A 24,000-nucleotide genomic window follows, 5' to 3' on the forward strand; every position below is an offset into this window, starting at 1 on the left:
TGCCTGTATAAAAGTCATAAGGGGGTAGGAGGGGGTAGGATAGGGGTGTAGAGTGAGGGGATATGCTGAGAAGAAAGCACTTTTTAAGGAGGGAGTGAAGTGTCTCTTGACTTCAAACAGCCCATGTTGAGTGGCAATAAAAGATGAAGTCTGTGTGTTTCTGGGAACTTTTTGAAAGGCAGTTTTTGTTCTTTGTGAGAGAGCTTGCTGAGTATGCAGGGGATGTAAGGGGTTAGAGGGGGAGGTAGGGAGGAGAGACTACCTCATGGGGTGTTTCTGATGTGTTGAGGAACTGATTAGAGAGCTGCTGCTATACGTTCTCCTCTACACTCCAACTTCACCTTGATACTCTCTACAGTCAGCATTGACAGTTGGAACCTGCCATTATCCTTTGTTTTGTGTAAGTTAACTATACAAATATACTATATGTACGTATTTCATCCTAATGCATCTGGATATAGGCCTGTATCTGTGTATCAGGGCCATATTATTTTGGGTTAGGATCATATTCATTCAGGTTAGGATTACGTTCATATTCATTAGGGTTGGGATTAGAGTTTTAGTCATTAGGGTTATATTCATTAGGGTTAGGGTTAGGGTCATATTTATTAGGGTTAGGATTAGAGTCATATTGATTAGGGTTAGGTTTAGGGTTAGGGTCAAATTTATTAGGGTTAGGATTAGAGTCATATTCATTAGGGTTTGGTTTAGGGTTAGGGTCATATTCATTAGGGTTAGGGTCATATTCATTAGGGTTAGGTTTAGGGTTAGGGTCATATTCATTATGGTTAGGGTCATATTCATTAGGGTTAGGGTCAAATTCATTAGGGTTAGGTTTAGGGTCATATTCATTAGGTTTAGGATTAGGGCCATATTCATTAGGGTTAGGGTCATATTTATTAGGGTTAGGGTCATATTCATCAGGTTTAGGGTCATATTCATTAGGGTTAGGGTCATATTCATTAGGGTTAGGGTCATATTCATTAGGGATAGGTTTAGGGTCATATTCATTAGGTTTAGGGTTAGGGTCATTCATTAGGGTTAGGGTCATATTCATTAGGGTTAGGTTTAGGGTTAGGGTCATATTCATTAGCGTTAGGGTCATATTCATTAGGGTTAGGGTCATATTCATTAGGGTTATATTCATTAGGGTTAGGTTTAGGGTTAGGGTCATATTCATTAAGGTTAGGGTCATATTCATTAGGGTTAGGGTTAAATTCAATAGGGTTAGGGTCATATTCATTAGGTTTAGGGTTAGGGTCATATTCATTAGGGTTTGGGTCATATTCATTAGGGTTAGATTTAGGGTCATATTCATTATGGTTAGGGTTAGGGTCATATTCATTAGGGTTAGGGTCATATTCATTAGGTTTAGGGTTAGGGTCATATTCATTAGGGTTAGGGTCATATTCATTAGGGTTTGGGTCATATTCATTAGGGTTAGATTTAGGGTCATATTCATTATGGTTAGTGTAACAAATCTCTTCGTCGTCTGAGGAGGAGTAGGAAGGATCGGACCAATATGCAGCGTCGTAAGTGTCCATGTTAATTTATTAGACTGAACACACGAAACAAAATAACAAAGTGAAAGGAAGAAACAAAACAGTTCTGTCAGGTGAATACACAAAACAGAAAACAACTACCCACAAATCATAGTGGGAACACAGGCTACCTAAGTATGGTTCTCAATCGGAGACAACGATTGACAGCTGCCTCTGATTGGGAACCATACCAGGCCAAAAGTGGACCTAGAACAAAAACATTGAATGCCCACCCCAACTCACGCCCTGACCAAACTAAAACAGAGACATAAAAAAGGAACTAAGGTCAGGACGTGACAGTTAGGGTCATATTCATTAGGGTTATGGTCATATTCATTAGGGTTAGGTTTAGGGTCATATTCATTAGGGTTAGGTTAGGGTTATGGTAATATTCATTAGGGTTAGGTTAGGGTTATGGTCATATTCATTAGGTTTAGGGTCATATTCATTAGGGTTAGGTTAGGGTTATGGTCATATTCATTAGGGTTGGGTTAGGGTTATGGTCATATTCATTAGGGTTAGGTCAGGGTTAGGGTCATATTCATTAGGGTTACAGGCTGACTACACCACTCGCGTCACGTGTGAAATCTATATTATTCAATTATTGCACCCACACTGCTCGTTCACGCCAACGGAGGTCTGCGTTGCCAAGGGCTAAAATAGAAGTCAGTTCTATTTGTGATGCAGATCACACTGCAAGTCCTGCCTCTCCCGTCTCCTTATAGAAGCAGGTACCCACGTGCCATCTCGTCATTGGTTATATCCATGTGGGTGCCTGAAAGACGAACGAGGTCGGTGGCGGTAGTAATGCACCTAATTTATGAAAGTTGTCAATCGCAATATGAAGTCCAGAGAAGAAAAAGCCTGGAAGGAGGAGAGATGACTAGAAACGATTCGGTTGACTGTTTTATGTGTACATTATTTGGCGGAGTAGAGGACCTTGTGCATTTAAAAAAAAAAAAAAAAATCCTATGATGTTCCCTAATAAGAATGACCTTGTTGAACCTGAATCTGATTTATCTCTAGTTTCATTCATCCCTATAGAGTACCACAGTATTGGTCACAATACCCATAACACCTAGCGGTCAAACAGGGAAATGGTTCCAATAATTTTCACACCAGTAATTTTTCCCATAGGGGATTTTAGGAACACTGTTTTGTGTAGGTTTACGTTTCTATTACCACGTAAATATCTCTAGGACAAGGTGACTTTTATCAATATATTCACCTGTGTTAACCCCCCAAAATGAAATTATAATTAGCTGCTTATGTGTCTATCAGAAAGAACTACAAATTCCATGATTATCTGGACGAGACTTCAGAATCAAGGCAAAGGTAAGAATCTCTGGACTAACTATCTAATGTTAGCTAAATGTAGTAATGAATAAATTGGCTACATTTCTTTAATGGGCAATTCTGTGAACTGACTTGTGCACGTTTTAAATACCTGTTAGCAAAGGTGTCAGCTAGAGATGGCGTGCAGGCGCTTGCAGGGATTTGTAGTCTTGCATGCTGCTTAATTTGATGCTAATTATAATTTTAGAATCTGAGAGTAAATAGAACCAAATATATTGAAAAAAAAGTCACCTTGTCTGAGAGAGACTTACATGGTTATCAAAATGTCATGCCAGGATAAGCCTACATGAAACACTTTGTGAAAATTGGTTGGAACCATTAAATTTTTTCACCGCTAGGTTTTATGGGTATTATGACACCTCCACTATGGGGCTCTACTGGGCTGACATATTCATTCTAATAAATAGTAGGTTCATGAGTTAACTCATTTCAATTGGCCCAGCTACTGATCAATAGAGTCAACAAATAGAATGATAGAAGTTAAAAATCTCTTGATTTAGCCTCTTAGTCTGCTTCTCTTTCCTGGGTGAGAATATAACTCAGACCCTCAGGCTAGCAACTCACTCTCACTCTGTCACACACACACACACGCACACACGCACGCACGCAAACACACGCACACACACACACACACGCACGCACGCACACACGCACACACACACACACACACACAACACACAGAGAGCACTCTATCTGTGTGTTACTCTTCCCAATCTAATTGGATCCAGTCACTCTGTTTTACTCCAGCACTAAATTGGTTTCAATTTAACAACCTGGCCAACAGTCTCAACCCTGAAGTGGAGCTGTGTGTGTGTGTGTTTGGTTTTATTATCCTTGTGGGGATCACAAGGATAGTAAAATGAGGACAATTCGGACAAGTGGGGACATTTTGCAAGGCCCAACAATGAAAAAGGCTATTTTAGGCTTAGGTGTTCAAATCAAATGTTATTGGTCCCATACAGATGGTTAGCAGATGTTAATGCGAGTGCAGCGAAATGCTTGTGCTTCTAGTTCCGACCGTGCAGTAATATCTAACAAGTAATCTAACAATTTCACAACAACTACCTTATGCACACAAGTGTAAAGGAATGAATAAGAATATGTACATATACATTTATAGTTGAGTGATGGCCGTGCGGCATAGGCAAGATGCAATAGATGGTATAGAGTACAGTATATACATATGAGATGAGTAATGTAGGGTATGTAAACACAGAAAGTGGCATTGTTTAAAGTGACTAGTGATACATGTATTACATCCAATTATTATTATTATTATTAATTATTAATAAAGTGGCTAGAGATTTGAGTCAATATGTTGGCAGCAGCCACTCAATGTTAGTGATGGCTGTTTAACAGTCTGATGGCCTTGAGATAGAAGCTGTTTGTCAGTCTCTCGGTCCCTGCTTTGATGCACCTGTACTGACCTCGCCTTCTGGATGATAGCGGGGTGAACAGGCAGTGGCTCGGGTGGTTGTTGTCCTTGATGATCTTTTTGGCCTTCCTGTGACATCAGGAGGTGTAGATGTCCTGGAGGGCAGGTAGTTTGCCCCCGGAGAGCCTTACAGTTGTGGGTGGAGCAGTTGCCGTACCAGGCGGTGATACAGCCCGAAAGGATGCTCTTGATTGTGCATCTGTAAAAGTTAGCTAGTGTTTTCGGTGACAAGCCAAATTTCTTCAGCCTCCTGAGGTTGAAGATGCGCTGTTGTGCCTTCTTCACCACGCTGTCTGTATGGGTGGACCATTTCAGTTTTTCCGTGATGTGTTTTCCAAGGAACTTAAAATTTTCCACCTTCCCCACTACTGTCCCGTCGATGTGGATAGGGGGTGCTCCCTCTGCCGTTTCCTGAAGTCCACGATCATCTCCTTTGTTGTGTTGACGTTGAGTGTGAGGTTATTTTCCTGACACCACACTCCGAGGGCCCTCACCTCCTCCCTGTAGGCCATCTCATCATTATTGGTAATCAAGCCTTCAAGCCTACCACTGCAGTGTCATCTGCAAACTTGATTACTGAGTTGGAGGCGTGCAAGGCCACGCAGTCCTGGGTGAACAGGGAGTACAGGAGAGGGCTGAGAACACACCATTGTGGGGCCCCAGTGTTGACGATCAGCGGGGTGGAGATGTTGTTATCTACCCTCACCACCTGGGGGCGGCCCGTCAAAGTCCAGGACGCAGTTGCACAGGGAGGGGTCGAGACCAAGGTTCTCGAGCTTAATGACGAGTTTAGAGGGTACTATGGTGTTAAATGCTGAGCTGTAATCGATGAACAGCATTCTCACGTAGGTATTCCTCTTGTCCAGATGGGTTAGGGCAGTGTGCAGTGTGATTGCGATTGCGTCTTCTGTGGACCTATTGGGGCGGTAAGCAAATTGGAGTGGGTCTAGGGTGTCAGGTAGGGTAGAGGTGATATGGTCCTTGACTAGTCTCTCAAAGCACTTCATGATGACGGAAGTGAGTGCTACGGGGCGATAGTCATTTAGCTCCGTTACCTTAGCTTTCTTTCGAACAGGAACAATGGTGGCCCTCTTAAAGCATGTGGGGACAGCAGACTGGGATAAGGATTGATTGAATATGTCCGTAAACACACCAGCCAGCTGGTCTGCGCATGCTCTGAGAACACGGCTAGAGACGCCATCTGGGCCAGCAGCCTTGCGAGGGTTAACACGTTTAAATGTTTTACTCACATTGGCTGTGGTGAAGGAGAGCCCGCAGGTTTTGGTAACGGGCCGTGTCAGTGGCACTGTATTGTCCTCAAAGCGAGCAAAGAAGTTGTTTAGTTTGTTTGGGAGGAAGACGTCGGTGTCTGCGGCGGGGCGTGTTTTCTTTTTATAATCCGTGATTGACTGTAGACCCTGCCACATACGTCTCGTGTCTGAGCCGTTGAATTGCGACTCCACTTTGTCTCTATACTGACGCTGTCTGTATTCGGTCATGTTACCGGTCACCTTGCCATGATTAAAAGCAGTGGTTCGTACTTTCAATTTTGCGCTAATGCTGCCATCAATCCACGGTTTCTGGTTGGGGAAGGTTTTAATAGTCACTGTGGGTACCACATCACCGATGCACTTGCTAATAAACTCGCTCACCAAATCAGCGTATACATCAATGTTGTTGTCTGAGGCTATCTTTTAGGTTTAGGGTTACTATTAAGTTTAGGGAAGGGTTTAGTGTTGGGGTTTGGGGTTAGGGTTAGGGTTAGTGTTAAGGTGTTTAGGTTAGGGGTTAGGTTAAGGGTAATGGTTAGATTTTAGGGTTAGGTTTTGAATGGGAATCAATTGTTTGGTACCCACAATGATACTAAAAGAAACATCTGCACTGCACACCAGGGTCATGGACTTAGTAATACTGTATGTGTGTCCTCCTAGTTGCAGTGTGTGTGTGTGTATGTGTGTGTGTGTGTGTGTGTGTGTGTGTGTGTGTGTGTGTGTGTGTGTGTGTGTGTGTGTGTGTGTGTGTGTGTGTGTGTGTGTGTGTGTGTGTGTGTGTTTGTGTGTGTGTGTCAGTGTGGATTTATTGGACAATCTCCAGGCATATCAATCTCCAGACTTGTACAATCCTTTAGGTTTTATAGTTCTAACACACTGGTAGGACTGGAGACAGTGGGGGTCACCAGCCCTGGTCCTAGAGAGCTAGGAAAACAGCCCATTCCTTCAATAATCTCATCAAGACCTTGATTAGTAGAATTAGGTATGTTAGAGTTGGTTACATGGTTACATTCATTAATATACCTCTCAGAATCATTCTAGGGTGTCTGTCCCAAATGGCCCCCTTTTCCTCATATAGTCCACAACTTTTGGCCTGGGACCCATGTACAGGTAGTGGACTATATGGAATAGGGTGCCATTTGGGACAGACCCCAGGAACAAAGTGGGTCACACCTGAACCAGAACATGTTACTATGTTACTGAACCCCTACCAGACCCTGAACATGTACCCAGGGCTCACAATGTAGTGGGGGCTCACAATATTACAGATTCACAATATGACAGCAAACACATTTCTCCTTGACATCTGCTAACGGGGTGAGGATATCAATTGTGTGAATGTGTGACATGTGCCTCTTTCTCTCTCTCTCTCTCTCTCTCTCTCTCTCTCTCTCTCTCTCTCTCTCTCTCTCTCTCTCTCCCTCCCTCCCCCTTCCTTTCTCTCTCCCAGAGGGGAGGACGGCTCATAATAATGGCTGGAACAGAGTCAATGGAATGGCACCAAACACATGGTTTCCATTCCACCATTCCACCTATTCCGCTCTTACCTTTACCATGAGCCTGTCCTGTCCAATTAAGGTGCCACCAGCCTCCTGTAGTGGATCCACTGACAGATTTTGTGTGTGCTCCACAGTATGACCTGAGGCTGACCTGTACATGGGGGGGAAGTGTTTTATATACAGTAGCAAAGGACAGTGTCTGTCTTAATCACCATATCTATTTATTTTACTCTGACGTTACTGTGTGTCCTTTGTCTGAATGGCATTTCACACAACATGTCTTTTGTCCTGTCCATCTCTCCTTCTTACTCTCCTCTCTCTCATTCTCTCTCTCCAGAAGTACAATGCCCTTCCCAACAGGTAGATGACTGGAAGTTCCCTCAGACGGCCAGACACAACATCACAGGTAAATGATACACGCACGCACAAACACATGCACACACACACAAAACAGTTAGTACCATCTTGTTTATCCTGTCTGATCTACTGTGGCTCCTCTCTGTGATTGATTACTCTGCCTGGCCTGAGGATTAATGTGGTGATGGATTTCATGCAGGTTTCAATCTGGTGCGGCGCTTCTCCCTGCTCAAGACAGCAGCGGTCAGGAAGATCCGTAACCCCCGAGGACCCGTTATCCTCCGACTGGGCAAGACAGCACTCATCCACCCCACAGAGTATGTCCTCCTCCCTCCCTCCATCACTACTAACTCTCTTTCTTTGTCTGTCTGTCACCCTCTGTCTCCCTCTCTCCTTCTGTCTTTTTCCATTTCATCACTGCTGCTAGCTCTCTCTTTATATCTCTCTATCTGACTCTCTCTCTCTCTCCCTCTGCCTCTTTCTCTCTCTTTCTCTATTTTCCCATCTCATCGGCCCCACACAGTAGATCCTCTATCACTACTACATCTCTCTCTCTCCCCATCTCATCGGCCCTACAAAGTAGGTCCTCTATCACTACTATATCTCTCTCTCTCCCTCTCTCTCTCTCTCTCACACACACACTCTCTCTCGCTCTCATATACATTTACGTACTTTAGCAGACACTCTTATCCAGAGCGACTCAAAGTAGGGATTCATACATGTTCATGCTTTTTTTCATACGGGTCCCCCGTGGGAATCGAACCCACAACCCTGCCGTTGCAAGCTCCAACTGAGCGCTCTACACCCCCCCTCTCTCTCTCATTCTCTCTCTTTCTCTCTCTCTCTCTCTCTCTCTCTCTCATTATCTCTCTCTATCTCTCTCTGAGCACTCTACACCCCCCCCCTCTCTCCCTTTCTCTGACTTTGATAATTAGCAGATATCGGCCTAATTCTGCTCTGCATGCGTTATTTGGTGTTCTACGTTGTACACGGAGGTGTACATGCAGAATCTCAATTTGTTGTTTGTCCCATTTTGTGAATTCTTGGTTGGTGAGCGGATCGTAGACCTCACAAGCATAAAGGGCTATGGGTTCTGTAACCGATTCAAGTATTTTTAGACAGATCCTAATTTGTATGTCAAATTATATGTTCCTTTTAATGGCATAGAAGGCCCGTCTTGCCTTGTCTCTCAGATCGTTCAAAGCTTTTGGAAGTTACCTGTGGCGCTGATGTTAAGGCCGAGGTATGTGTAGTTTTTTGTGTGCTCCAGGGCAACGGTGTCTTGATGGAATTTGTATTTGAGGTCCTGGCAACTGGACCTTTTTTGGATTATTTATTTTTGTCTTACTGCGATTTACTGTCAGGGCCCAGGTCTGACAGAATCTGTGAAGAATATCTAGGTGCTGCGTAGGTCCTCCTTGGTTGGTGACAGAAGCACCAGATCATCAGCAAACAGTAGACATTTGACTTCACATTCTACTAGGGTGAGGCTGGGATTTGCAGACTGTTCTAGTACCCTCGCCAATTCGTTGACATGTGCTTTGAAGAGGGTGGTGCTTAAATTGCATCCCTGTTTCACCCCACAGCCCTGTGGAATGAAATGTGTGTTTTTTGCCAAATTTAACCATACACCTTTTGTTTGTGTACGTGGATTTGATCATTTCATGTTTTTTTCCCAACACCGCTTTCCATCAATTTGTAGAACAGACCTTCATGCCATATTGAGTCAAAAGCTTTTTTGAAGACAACAAAGCTTGAGAAGACATTGCCTTTGTTTTGGTTTATTTGTTTGTCAATTAGTGTGCAGGGTGAATATGTGGTCTGTCGCACGGTACTTTGGCTAAAAAGCCAATTAGAAATTTGCTCAGTACATTGTTTTCACTGAGGAAATGTACGAGTCTGATTTTACCAAGGTTGCTGTTGATGCATATCCCACGGTAGTTATTGGGGTCAAATTTGTCTCCACTTTTGTGGATTTTTGTGATCCGTCCTTGGTTCCAAAAATTGGGGAAGATGCCAGCGATAAGGATGATGTTATGTATATTTGATAATTTCATTGAGGATACCATCAACACCACAGGCCTTTTTGGGCTGGAGGGTTTGTATTTTGTCCTGGTAGTTCATTCAATGTAATTGGGGATCCAGTGGGTTCTGGTAGTCTTTACTATTTTATTCTAAGATTTGCATTTGATCATGTATATGTTTTTGCTGTTTGTTTTTTGATATAGGGCCAAAAAGATTGGAAAAGTGGTTTATCCATGCATCTCCATTTTGGATAGATAACTCTTTGTTTTGTTGTTTGGTTAGTGTTTTCCAATTTTCCCAGAAGTGGTTAGAGTCTATGGATTCTTCAATAAAATTGAGCTGATTTCTGACAGGCTGTTATTTATTTTTCCGTAGTGTATTTCTGTATTGTTTTAGTGATTCACAATAGTGAAGGCGTAGGCTCAGGTTTTCTGGGTGTCTATGCTTTTGGTTGGATAGGTTTCTCAATTTCTTTCTTAAGTTTTTGCGTTCTTCATCAAATCGACCTTGAATATGTGGACATCTATAAGTACCTAGGTGTCTGGCTAGACTGTAACCTCTCCTTCCAGACTCATATCAAACATCTCCACTCGAAAATCAAATCTAGAGTCGGCTTTCTATTCCGCAACAAAGCCTCCTTCACTCACGCCGCCAAACTTACCCTAGTAAAACTGACTATCCTACCGATCCTCGACTTTGGCGATGTCATCTACAAAATTGCTTCCAACACTCTACTCAGCAAACTGGATGCAGCTTATACCACCCACCACTGCGACCTGTATGCTCTAGTCGGCTGGCCCTCGCTACATATTCGTCGCCAGACCCACTGGCTCCAGGTCATCTACAAGTCCATGCTAGGTAAAGTTCTGCCTTATCTCAGTTCACTGGTCACGATGGCAACACCCACCCGTAGAACGCGCTCCAGCAGGTGTATCTCACTGATCATCCCTAAAGCCAACACCTCATTTGGCCGCCTTTCGTACCAGTTCTCTGCTGCCTGTGACTGGAACGAATTGCAAAAATCACTGAAGTTGGAGACTTTTATCTCCCTCACCAACTTCAAACATCTGCTATCTGAGCAGCTAACCGATCGCTGCAGCTGTACATAATCTATCGGTAAATAGTCCACCCATTTTTACCTACCTCATCCCCATACTGTTTTTAGTTATTTACTTTTCTGCTCTTTTGCACACCAATATCTCTACCTGTACATGACAATCTGATCATTTATCACTCCAGTGTTACTCTGCAAAATTGTAATTATTCGCCTACCTCCTCATGCCTTTTGCACACAATGTATATAGACTCTCTTTTTTTTCTACTGTGTTATTGACTTGTTAATTGTTTACTCCATGTGTAACTCTGTGTTGTCTGTTCACACTGCTATGCTTTATCTTGGCCAGGTCGCAGTTGCAAATGAGAACTTGTTCTCAACTAGCCTACCTGGTTAAATAAAGGTGTTCTCAACTAGCCTACCTGGTTAAATAAAGGTGAAATAAAAAATATAAAAAATAATTTGTCATTGTTATATGAGAGGGAAGCTGAGAGGTCAAATATACTGTTTATGTTTTCTACTGCCAAGTTTACACCATCACTATTAGAGTGAAAGTTTGGTCCAGGAAGTTGTCTAAAAGGTATTGATTTAAAAAAAAAAAAATGTAGGTTTCCACACTACTTTCCTTCTAGCTATAGCATTTATTAATATTATTCAGTTCCTTTGGCTTTGATGCCTCATGATTGAGTATTACTCTGTTCAAGTAGACTGGGATTTTGCTGTGATTGGGGTGTCAGTGGGCTAACTGTGAACATTCTGAGAGACTCTTGTTTGAGGTCAGTGATAAAGTAGTCTACATTACTAATGCCAAGTGATAGGCTATATGTGTACATACCGTAGGAGTCCCCTCGAAGCCTACCATTGACTATGTACATTCCCATCGTGCGACAGACCTGTAGGAGTTGTGACCTGTTTTTGTTGGTTATGTTGTCGTAGTTTTGCCTAGGAGAGCATATGGAGGAGGGAATGCTGTCTCCTCCTGTTAGGTGTTTGTCCCCCTGTGTGCTGAGGTTGTCAGGTTCTTGTCCAGTTCTGGCATTTAGGTCGACACACACTAGTACATGTCCCTGGGCTTGGAAATGATTGATTTCTCCTTCCAGGATGGAGAAGCTGTCTTCTTTAAAGTAGCGCAATCTAGTGGGGGTGTCTTCAGAACACATTCAGACCCCTTGACTTTTTCTACATTTTGTTGTGTTATAGCCTTATTCTAAAATGTATTAAATAAATACAAATCCTTAGCAATCTACACACAATACCCCATAATGACAAAGCCTAAACAGGTATTTAGAAATGTTTGCAAATTTATAAAAAATAAAAACAAAAATACTTGCTATGAGACACGAAATTGAGCTCAGGTGCATCCTGTTTCCATTGATCATCCTTTCTCCAACTTTATTGGAGTCTACCTGTGGTAAATTAAATTGATTTGACATGATTTGGAAAGGCACATATCTGTCTATATAAGGTCCCACAGTTGACAGTGCATGTCAGATCAAAAACCAAGCCACGAGGTAAAAGGAATTGTCCATTGAGCGCCGAGACAGGATTTTGTCGAGGCACAGATCTGGGGAAGGGTACCAAAAAAATGTCTGCAGCATTGACGGTCCCCAAGAACACAGTGGCCTCCGTCATTCTTAAAAGGAATACGTTTTGAACCACCAAGACTAGAGCTGGCCGCCCGGCCAAACTGAGCAATTGGGGGAGAAGGGCCTTGATCAGGGAGGTGACCAAAAACCAGATGGTCACTGACAGAGCTCTAGAATTCCTCTGTGTAGATAGGAGAACCTTCCAGAAGGACAACCATCTTTGCAGCACTCCACCAATCAGGGCTTTATGGTAGAGTGGCCAGATGGAAGCCACTCCTCAGTAAAAGTTACATAACAGCCCTCTTGGAGTTTGCCAAAAGGCAATTAAAGACTCTCAGATTTTGAGAGACGAGATTCTCTGGTCTGATGAAACCAAGACTGGCTTGAATGCAAAGCTGCATCATGCTGTGGGGGTGTTTTTCAGCTACAGGAACTGGGAGACTAGCCAGTATTGAGGCAAAGATGAACTGAGTAAAGTACAGAGAAATCCTTGATGAAAACCTGCTCCAGAGCTCTCTGGGCCACAGACTGGGCTAAAGGTTCACCTTGCAAGAGGACACTGACCCTAAACACACAACCAAGACAACGCATGAGGAGCTTCAGGGCAAGTCTCTGAATGTCCTTGGGTGACCCAGCCACAGCCCGGACCTGAACCCGTTCGAACATCTCTGGAGAGACCTGAAAATAGCTGTGCAGCAACGCTCCCCATCCAACCTGACAGAGCTTGAGACGATCTGCAAAGAAGAAGGAAAGGCAGATGACCTCTGGCCTTGGATATTCCAGAATGCTCTCTCTCGCTCTCTCACTACCTCCTCTATCTCTTGCTCTCAACCCCCCTTCTCTCTCTCTCTCTCTCTCTCTCTTCCTCCTTCTCTTCATTTGTCTCTTCATTCATCTCTCTTACTTCAGCTATTTTTTTAAATCACCACTTAGTATGTTGGTGAATGGAGGTGGGTGATGGTTGAACTGACAGTATGTCTGTGAAACCAATTTTTGCTGTGACTATTCATTCAGCTTCCCCTCCCACAATCCTAACCTTGCAAAACTGACCCAAGATCAGTAGAAATTTCACCCTGAACACATAGAGCTGCTTACTTTCTGATTGTTTTAGCAGAAGACCAGAATACCACATATTTTCCTCCAGCAGTAACACAAAACTGTTGCAGTCACATTAACAATAGCAGTAGGTGGTTTGGGATTCCTGGAGCAAACGCATATAAAAGTGACAGCCGTTTTAACATCATATGTTACTTTTAATACCATTTACCTTAATCATTTTTAAGTTAGTTCTAATAATATGGCGGGTGTTTAAAGGTTTTTATCCATTTTTTGTTCACCATTGTCAGACTATGTAGAGGACCTGATTAAGACCACCGTGTCATACTGTCTTTTTAAACATTCTGTCTCTTGTGGTTCAGAGTTGTTAGTGTTCAGTCTGGTGAATGTTCCCTCTCTTTCCTTCTCCAGTCTGATAAACCATGAAAGTGCCCCAGGAGCTGCCAAGTGTATATCACGCTGCAGTATTTTGTTGGGATTTCTGGCTTGATAACTCAATATATCACCCCCTCTAAGTTGTTTTAGAGCAGACGTTGTGTTCTCAAGGTGCCACATAATATTGTCACATATATTGTGTGTCACAGCGTCTCGAGTGACTCTGGAAATATGACAAACAGAAATTAGCAGGTCAGGAGTCAAATGCTTTGAAAGCCACGAAATGTCCTTGTTTTTGAAAGAAAAGCTATTTTTTTTTCCATTAAAATAAATCAAATTGATCAGAAATACAGTGTAGACATTGTTAATGTTGTAAATGACTATTGTAGCTGGAAATGTTTTTTATTTTATTTATTTTATGGAATATCTACATAGGCGTACAGAGGCCCATTATCAGCAACCATCACTCCTGTGTTCCAATGGCACGTTGGACATTTCTAGGTGACCCCAAACTTTTGTATCCTCAGGCTGTTTTGTATGGCATGATACCAATACGATGAAGAGAAGAGAGAGTCTGTACATTTTCTTTCTCTTTTTTGCGTTTGATTATGTTGTATTGTGGATCAAAATACAGTTATTCCGGGTGTCACTAATCTTATAGTATACAGCAAATTCTCCAGTGTTAAATTTAACACCGGTCCAGTGTCTATATGGGTCCAGACTTTTTGGTGATACATTATCACACTGCTTGGTGTAAAACATTATTTACATATTTCCCAGAGTGCCTTGCCTTTCAAGTAAATTGTAGATTTACCACCCATGACTGTATTTGTTAGAGAGACATGGTTGTTGCATTCATCCATTCTCAGTCCTGTGGCCTTCATATGCCAATATGTAATCATTCAAATTAAATAATTGAACACAATACAACACGTATTTCATAAGGCCTTATTTTGAGGGCCTAGTTTTAGACTAATACAGTGGCCTGAAACTCATGGTTTACAAGCAAAATCAGGCCCGTATGTCACTTTATGTTGGCTTCCAAAATGTTGACTAACCAACATTTAGAATTTTTAAGACTAAGATATGAGACAACCTAAATCATCTAAACTGGAACAACCATTTCAGTAGCGGGTGCAATAAGTCCAGGTAACAGATTTAGAAAAAATGTCAGCTACATTAAATAGTACCCGCAAAACACCAGTCTCAACGTCAACAGTGAAGAGGAGACTCCGGGATGCTGGCCTTCTAGGCAGAGTTCCTCTGTCCAGTGTCTCTGTTCTTTTGCTCATCTTAATCTTTTATTTTTATTGGCCAGTCTGAGATATGGCTTTTTCTTTGCAACTCTGCAGTCACCTCTTCGCTGTTGACGTTGAGACTGGTGTTTTGCAGGTACTATTTAATGAAGCTGCCAGTTGAGGACTTGTGGTGTCTGTTTCTTAAACTAGACCCTCTAATGTACTTGTCCTCTTGCTCAGTTGTGCACCAGGGCCTCCCACTCCTCTTTATATTCTGGTTAGAGACAGTTCCCACTTTTCTGTGAAGGGAGTAGTACACAGCGTTGTACGAGATCTTCAGTTTCTTGGCAATTTCTTGCATGGAATAGCCTTCATTTCTCAAAACAATAATAGACTGATGAGTTTCAGAATAAAGTTCTTATTTCTGGCCATTTTGAGCCTGTAATCGAACCCACAAATGCTGATGCTCCAGGAACTCAACTAGTCTAAAGAAGGCCAGTTGTATTGCTTCATTAATCAGAACATCCGTTTTCAGCTGTGCTAACATAATTGTAAAAAGGTTTTCTAACGATCAATTCACCTTTTAAAATGATAAACTTGGATTAGCTAACACAACGTGCCATTGGAACACAGGAGTGATGGTTGCTGATAATGGGCCTCTGTACGCCTATGTAGATATTCCATAAAATAAATAAAATAAAAAACATTTCCAGCTACAATAGTCATTTACAACATTAACAATGTCTACACTGTATTTCTGATCAATTAGATTTATTTTAATGGACAAAAAAATTTGCTTTTCTTTCAAAAACAAGGACATTTCTAGGTGACCCCAAACTTTTGAACAGTAGTGTATATTTGAGTAGCATAACATTAATCAATGTACATAAAAATACATATTAAAACAAACAATATTTTAAAAAATCCACCTGCAAATTAACACCAATGAGTGTTAATTTAATTCTTACAGAGAGAATTTGACTCTTACACTTGAACAACACTATAAATGTTACACTGAAAAATCAACACTATGTAACACTGGTCTATTTGCTGTTTAGGAGTCATATTACGGTTGGTTGAGAGACAGACTCTTTCTTCAGACAACATACTTCTCTCTCTCGCTCGCTCTCTCTCTCCATCCATCCTTCTCGCTTCTCTCTCTCTCTCTCTCTCTCTCTCTCTTTCTGTCTCTCGCTCCCTCTCTATGTATCTCTCTCGCCCTCTCATTCTTTCCCGCCTCTTCTCTCCCTCTTCCAGAGACGTAAATAAACAGATACATAAGAAAACATCTGCTTGCCTTTCTTCTCTTTCTCTTTGTTGTTTCTTCTCTCTCTCCCTCCCTGGTTGGAAGAAGTAGAGTGAAGAATAAGAGTCTATCAGCAGATGCCTCTGCTCTCTGATTTAAAACACTGTAGACGTGGCTCTGTTTCTCAACGGAGGGGTGGAGAAAGGGAACAAATAAATAAACGACTGTATGAAAGAGTGAAAGGGGGTTATCAGTTCATGTCAAGATGACAGGTGATTCCATGAGAAACAAACCCTGAGGTGACTATATGCTGTAAAGATAGCTGTGTGAACGTGTGTGTCTGCCTCTGTGTAGCTCAGACTGGGACAGTTCCAACACCGTTGACCCGACTACCAAAACATCCTGACATAATTCCTATTAAGAGTTTGAAAGGAGCATGTTTGAAACATAATAGGTTGTTTTCAATAACACTTGACAATACCATGCAGAGCATTCCATTTGGCTGCTGGGGGACAAGGAGACCCCAGCTCTGTTAAAACCATTGACAACTATGTGCCGTTTTCAAGGGTTTGTTAAATAAATACTACAGCTAACTATTTGGTTTTAATGTCATCACCTCGTGAAGTGCAGAGTCAGAACTACAATTGTCCATTCATTCCAAGCAAAACAATTGCATATTTACATATTTACAGTACATATTTACAGTATCTCTATCATCAAAGTTATAAATCAAGTAACTGAATGCTTTCCATGATCAGTAAACATCAGTTGATCATGTAATTTCAGATACGTGAGAGTAACCCATTGTTATTATAGCTCATGGGGTAGCCTCACGATATCTCTCAATGAAGTAAAAAATGAAAAACCAGTGTCCACCACCAGGATGGGACACGTAAACCTTCTCCAAGAGTCATGGGATTATTCCCATCCACAAAACCCAGGCCTACTTGATGGTAATAACACTCACCGTTGCCCCTAGTGGCTGGTTTTGAAGGCATTTCACAATGCCCTCAGGGCATGGATCGTTCTTTCAATGTCCTTTTCTGTCACCCCATTCTCATATACACTCTATTGCTGCTTTTCTCTATAGGCAATGACTCATACTTTGTCCAACTTATATCTCCTTTCTCCCCGCCTTTGCTCTTTACTTATATCTCCCTCTTTGTAAGGTATGCAGATCTTCTGTTATTTCCCTTGGATCTCCTCTACGTTATAAATCACTGTCAGCCCTCTTCTCTCAGTGAGAAACCAGCTGCCAACAAAACCACAACTGTGTGTGTGTGTGTGTGTGTGTGTGTGTGTGTGTGTGTGTGTGTGTGTGTGTGTGTGTGCGTCCTGCCTGTCTTTCTGCGTGTGTGCATATGTGTGTGTATTCTTGCAGTGTGTGCCTATTTAAATATGGTAGCCTATATTATACTCTGTCAATCACTGTTAGTGTGTGTTTCTGTATTGGGAGAGACAGGGAGAAACAGGGAGATGAGGAATTAGATGAGATACACGAAGAGACAGGGAGATGAGGAATTAGATGAGAGACACGAAGAGACAGGGAGATGAGGAATTAGATGAGGGACAGGGAGATGGAGGAATTAGATGAGAGACAGGCAGATGGAGGAATTAGATGAGAGACAGGGAGATGGAGGAATTAGATGAGAGACAGAGAGAGACAGAGAGATGAGGAATTAGATGAGAGACATTGAGATGGAGGAATTAGATGAGAGACAGGGACATGAGGAATTAGATGAGAGACAGGGAGATGAGGAATTAGTTGAGAGACAGGGAGAGACAGGGAGATGAGGAATTAGATGAGAGACAGGGAGATGAGGAATTAGACGAGAGACAGGGAGAGATAGGGAGATGAGGAATAAGATGAGAGACAGAGAGAGACAGGGAGATGAGGAATTAGATGAGAGACAGGGGGAGACAGGGAGATGAGGAATTAGATGAGAGACAGGGAGAGTCAGGGAGAGACAGGAAGATGAGGAATTAGATGGGAGACAGTGAGATGAATAATTAGATGAGAGACAGAGAGGTACAGGGAGAGACAGTGAGATGAGGAATTAGATGAGAGTCAGGGAGAGACAGGGAGATGATGAATAAGATGAGAGACAGGGAGATTAAGAATTAGATGAGAGACAGGGAGGTACAGAGAAAGACAGGGAGATGAGGAATTAGATGAGAGACAGGGAGATTAAGAATAAAATGAGACAGAGAGAGACAGGGAGATGAGGAATAAGATGAGAGACAGGGAGATGAGGAATTAGATGAGAGACAGGGAGATGAGGAATAAGATGAGAGACAGGGAGATAAAGAATTAAATGAGAAACAGGGTGGTACAGGGAGATGAGGAATAAGATGAGAGACAGAGAGAGACAGGGAGATGAGGAATAAGATGAGAGACAGGGAGAGACAGGGAGATGACGAATAAGATGAGAGACAGTGAGATAAAGAATTAAATGAGAGACAGGGAGAGACAGGGAGATGAGGAATAAGATGAGAGACAGAGAGAGATGGGGAGATGAGGAATAAGATGAGAGACAGGGAGATAAATAATTAAATGAGAGACAGGGAAAGACAGGGAGATGAGGAATAAAATGAGAGAGAGAGAGACAGGGAGATGAGGAATAAGATGAGAGACAGGGAGAAAAATAATTAAATGAGAGTCAGGGTGGTACAGGGAGATGAGGAATTAGATGAGAGACAGGGAGGGACACAAATTATCAAGGAACCTACCAGGTACAACCCTAAATCCGTAACCATGGGCACCCTCTTAAATATCATCCTGACCAACTTGCCCTCTAAATACACCTCTGCTGTCTTCAACCAGGATCTCAGCGATCACTGCCTCATTGCATGCGTCCGTAATGGGTCCGCGGTCAAATGAACACCCCTCATCACTGTCAAACTCTCCCTAAAACACTTCAGCGAGCAGGCCTTTCTAATCCACCTGGCCTGGGTATCCTGGAAGGATATTGACCTCATCCCGTCAGTAAAGGATGCCTGGTTGCTGTTTAAAAGTGCTTTCCTCACCATCTTAAATAAGCATGCCCCATTCAAAAAATATAGAACTAAGAACAGATATAGCCCTTGGTTCACCACAGACTTGACTGTCGTTGACCAGCACAAAAACATCCTGTGGCGTTCTGCATTAGCATCGAATAGCCCCCGCGATATGCAACTTTTCACGGAAGTCAGGAACCAATCTACACAGTCAGTTAGGAAAGCAAAGGCTAGCTTTTTCAAACAGAAATGTGCATCCTGTAGCACTAATTCCAAAAAGTTCTGGGATGCTGTAAAGTCAATGGGGAATAAGAGCACCTCCACCCAGCTGCCCACTGCAATGAGGCTAGGAAACACTGTCACCACCGATAAATCTACAATAATCGATCATTTCAATCAGGATTTTTCTACGGCTGGCCATGCTTTCCACCTGGCTATCCCTACCCCAGTAGCTTTTCAGAAGCTCAAGGAGGAACTGAGTCCTCCAAAAAACACTCGCTCAGTACTCGTGCATGGTTGATGTCGGAAGTTTACATATACTTAGGTTGGAATCATTAAAACTTGTTTTTCAACCACTCCACAAATTTCTTGTTAACAAACTATAGTTTTGGCAAGTCGGTTAGGACATCTACTTTGTGTATGACACAAGTAATTCTTCCAACAATCATTTACAGACAGATTGTTTCACTTATAATTCACTGTATCACAATTCCAGTCGGTCAGAAGTTTAAATACACTAAGTTGACTGTGCCTTTAAACAGCTTGGAAAATTCCCCAAAAAATATGTCATGGCCTTACCTTCAAGCTCGGTGCCTCTTTGCTTGACATCATGGGGAAATCAAAAGAAATCAGCCAAAACCTCAGAAAAGGTTTGGTTCATCCTTGGGAGCAATTTTCAAATGCCTGAAAGTGCCATGTTCATCTGTACAAACAATAGTACGCAAGTATAAACACCATGAGACCACGCAGCCGTCATACCGCTCAGGAAGGAGATGCGTTCTGTCTCCTATGGATGAACGTACTTTGGTGCGAAATGTGCAAATCAATCCCAGAACAACAGCAAATGACCTTGTGAAGATGCTGAAAGAAACAGGTATCTATATCCACAGTAAAACGAGTCCTATATCGACATAACCTGAAAGGCCACTCAGCAAGGAAGAAGCCACTGCTCCAAAACCGCCATAAAAAGCCAGACTGTGGTTTGCAACTGCACATGGGGACAAAGATCGTACTGTTTGGAGAAATTTCCTGTGGTCTGATGAAACAAAAATAGAACTGTTTGGCCATAATGACCATCGTTATGTTTGGAGGAAAAAGGGGGAGGCTTCCAAGCCGAAGAAAAAGTTGTAGCAAAATTGCTTAAGGACAACAAAGTCAAGGTATTGGAGTGGCCATCACAAAGCCCTGACCTCAATCCTATAGGAAATGTATGGGCAGAACTGAAAAAGTGTGTGCGAGCAAGGAGGCCTTAAAACCTAACTCAGTTACACCGGCTCTGTCAAGAGGAATGGGCCAAAATTCACCCAACTTATTGTGGGAAGCTTGTGGAAGGCTACTCAAAACATTTTACCCAAGTTTAACCATTTAAAGGCAATGCTACCAAATACTAATTGAGTGTATGTAAACTTCTGACCCACTGGGAATGTGATGAAAGAAATAAAAGCTGAAGTAAATCATTCTCTATACTATTATTCTGACATTTCACATTCTTAAAATAAAGTGGTGATCCTAACTGACCTAAGACAGGGATTTTTTACTTGTATTAAATGTGAGGAATTGTGAAAGCTGAGTTTAAATGTATTTGACTGAGGTGTATGTAAACTTCCGACTTCAACTGTAGGTGCTGTGCTGACTCAGAAACAGGCTGACAATACTTGGACACCTGTGACATACAACTCAAGAGGAATGACTGATATAGAGAAATGCTAATCATAGATTGAGAAAGAGGCCATAGCAGCCACATAGGCATGTGAAAGACTGACTCCTTACCTTCAGGTCCTGCAGTTCACACCAGAAACTGACCACAAACCCCTCCTCCCGTTGCTAGGCTCCAGAGTCCTAGATCAGGGTCCTATGATTTACACCGCGACCTCTGAGATTCACCTACAACATCGTCCATGTGTCGGGAAGAATCTCATCACTGCAGATACGCTGTCGAGGGCACCGATGGGTGACGCACCATCCACTGCGACTTACAACTGGACAAGATAGTGTACGTGGATACCATCGTTTCCTCACTACCAGTTGCAGAGGTAAAGCTGCACACAGACACCTTTCATTATTCTGAAAGGTGAAAGACTTGTAACTAACTGTAAGCACAGACACTCAAGAGGTGAAATACTTCAAAAGATCCATGATGGACATCAAGGAATCTCAAAGTGCCAAGCAAGGGCCCAGCAGTCAGTGTGGTGGCCAGGAATTTCATCCCAGATCCGACAAGCAGTCGACAGGTGTGAAATCTGCCAAAAACACAGAACAGCCGCTCATACCCTCCCTCAATTCCTGAACGACCATGGCAAAAGGTGGGAATGGCCCTACTTGAGTGGAACAAGACTTCGGTTGAGACCACCTTCAGGGCTGTAAAATAAGCCTTTGTCTGCCATGGAGTTACGGAGACAGTAGTTTCAGACAATGGACCACAGTTCTCCTCAAAGATCTTCTGAGTATACATTGAGTGCATAAAAACATTAGGAACACCTGCTCTTTCCATGACAAACTGACCAGGTGAATCCAGGTGAAAGCCATGATCCCTTATTGATGTCACCTGTTAAATCCACCTAAATCATTGTAGGCGAAGGGGAGGAGACAGGTCAACTTCTTATGGTATAGGGGATGCTTGCGTCCCACTTGGCCAAAAAACAGGGAAAATGCAGAGCGGAAAATTCAAATAAATTGATTAAAAAAATCTAACTTTCATTAAATCACACATGTAAGATACTCAATTAAAGCTACACTCGTTGTGAATCCAGCCAACATGTCAGAGTTTAAAAAGGCTTTTCAGCGAAAGCATAAGAAGCTATTATCTGATGATAGCACAACAGTAAACAAAGAGAGTAGCATATTTCAACCCTGCAGGCGCTACACAAAACGCAGAAATAACATTTAAAACATGCCTTACCTTTGACGAGCTTCTTTTGTTGGCACTCCAATATGTCCCATACACATCACAATTGGTCCTTTTGTTCGATTAATTCCATCCATATATATCCAAAATGTCAATTTATTTGGCGCGTTTGATCCAGAAAAAAACAGCTTCCAAAATGCGCAACGTCACTACAAAATATTTCAAAAGTTGCCTATGAACTTTGCCAAAATATTACAGACTACTTTTGTAATACAACTTTAGGTATTTTTAAATGTTAATAATCGATCAAATTGAAGACGGGTCTATCTGTGTTCAATACAGGAACACAACAAACCAAGCAACTTTTCAAGTCTTGCGCAACTCTCAATAGTGTTACGCAGTTCCTAGTTGGCATCATTGCACAAATGAATAACCTCAACCAAATTCCAAAGACTGGTGACATCCAGTGGAAGCGGTAGGAACTGAAAACAAGTTCCTAAAAAATATTGTTTGCCAATGAGAACTCAGTGAACAGACAGAGACCTCAAAAAAACATTTCTGAACGATTAGTCCTCAGGGTTTTGCCTGCTACATAAGTTATGTTATACTCACAGACATGATTCAAACAGTTTTAGAATCTTCAGAGTGTTTTCTATCCAAATCTACTAATACTATGCATATCTTATATTCTTGGCATGAGTAGCAGGAAGTTGAAATTGGGCACGCTATTTATCCAAAAGTGAAAATGCTGCCCCCTATACCTTAAGAAGTTAAAGAAGGATTTTTAGGCCTTAAGACAATTGAGACATGGATTGTGTATGTGTGCCATTCAGAGGGTGAATGAGGAAGACAAAGATTGAAGTGCTTTTCGAAATGGGTATGGTAGTAGGTGCCAGGCCCCCCGGACTGTGTCAAGAACGGCAGCGCCGCTGGGTTTTTCACGCTCAACAGTAATAGTTCTATTTTCAGAACTAGTAGGCTGACACATTACCTTTAGCTATACAGAATATCTCACCACCATGCTTTTCCATCTCATCTCTCCTTTAGTCCATTTTCTATGACACGGAGAGAGGGACTGTCAACAGTTTCATGGAATAGCCTTGTGAAAACATGTTACTATCCATGTTCCTGAAGAGATTTCACATGGGTAGTTACAGGGACAAGGTTGGCGAGTCCATGGCTTACTGAGTTCGGGTGGAATATCACCTGTTGATAACCAGAGTAGCCTACCCTACATGAGTATTTCCCGGCGGGAAAGGGGCCTCCATTCGCTATGGGTGATATGTTTTTTTCTCTTGCCCCTGTTCCTGCCCATTTGATAATGGGCCATTCTAAATCAGAACTCATTTTACATATTAGTAAAGACAAGATTCAATTGAGAATAGTTTGATAGGTGAAATTATGATCACTTGATGAGAGAACAGCTGTGCAGCCTGAGGCAAGGAACAGAGATCTAAGCATTTTTTGCTACTTTCTCAAACCATCCATAGTCTGTAGTCGCACCATGCAGCCAAAACATGTTTGATTTCTGAGACATTCTAAGGCTTGTATCATTCACAACTAAAGTTGCCAAATAACTCTAAATCTAGCATATTAGACATGTTTCAAATGATCACTTTAATTCTGAACATAGCCACTTCATATGACACTCTCGCTACAGAATGGGAAAATTTTTGTTTCTACTTTATTCAGATAACTTCAATTATATTCTTCTTACTATATCATATAATATAAAATAATGGGCCAGGAACTTATAAGCATATCTTGTCTGCTAAATGAACAGGACTACAACCTATGGCATGGCGCTTGTTCTAGTGAAATACATTTTCTTCATCTCATAAGGTTTCTTTAAACCTGACTAAAATAAATAAGTGATTTATTGTGATGGTGTATATTCAAT

General features: G+C 42.1%; 1 protein-coding gene across 6 annotated transcripts in view; it reads left to right on the top strand.

Moving 5' to 3' along the window:
- Positions 1 to 24,000, top strand: part of LOC110496558 (collagen alpha-1(XVI) chain) — a 134,745-nt gene that overhangs the window by 37,619 nt on the left and 73,126 nt on the right. For all 6 annotated transcript variants that reach the window (XM_036953310.1, XM_036953307.1, XM_036953311.1 and 3 more), the window contains exons 3-4: positions 7,440 to 7,508; positions 7,659 to 7,776. In XM_036953310.1, coding sequence (XP_036809205.1) covers positions 7,440 to 7,508; positions 7,659 to 7,776 — 187 coding nt within the window. The remainder of the gene's footprint in view (positions 1 to 7,439; positions 7,509 to 7,658; positions 7,777 to 24,000) is intronic.

Source organism: Oncorhynchus mykiss, chromosome 18, assembly GCF_013265735.2.
Source record: "Oncorhynchus mykiss isolate Arlee chromosome 18, USDA_OmykA_1.1, whole genome shotgun sequence".
In the NCBI taxonomy this organism is placed as follows: Eukaryota; Metazoa; Chordata; class Actinopteri; order Salmoniformes; family Salmonidae; genus Oncorhynchus; species Oncorhynchus mykiss.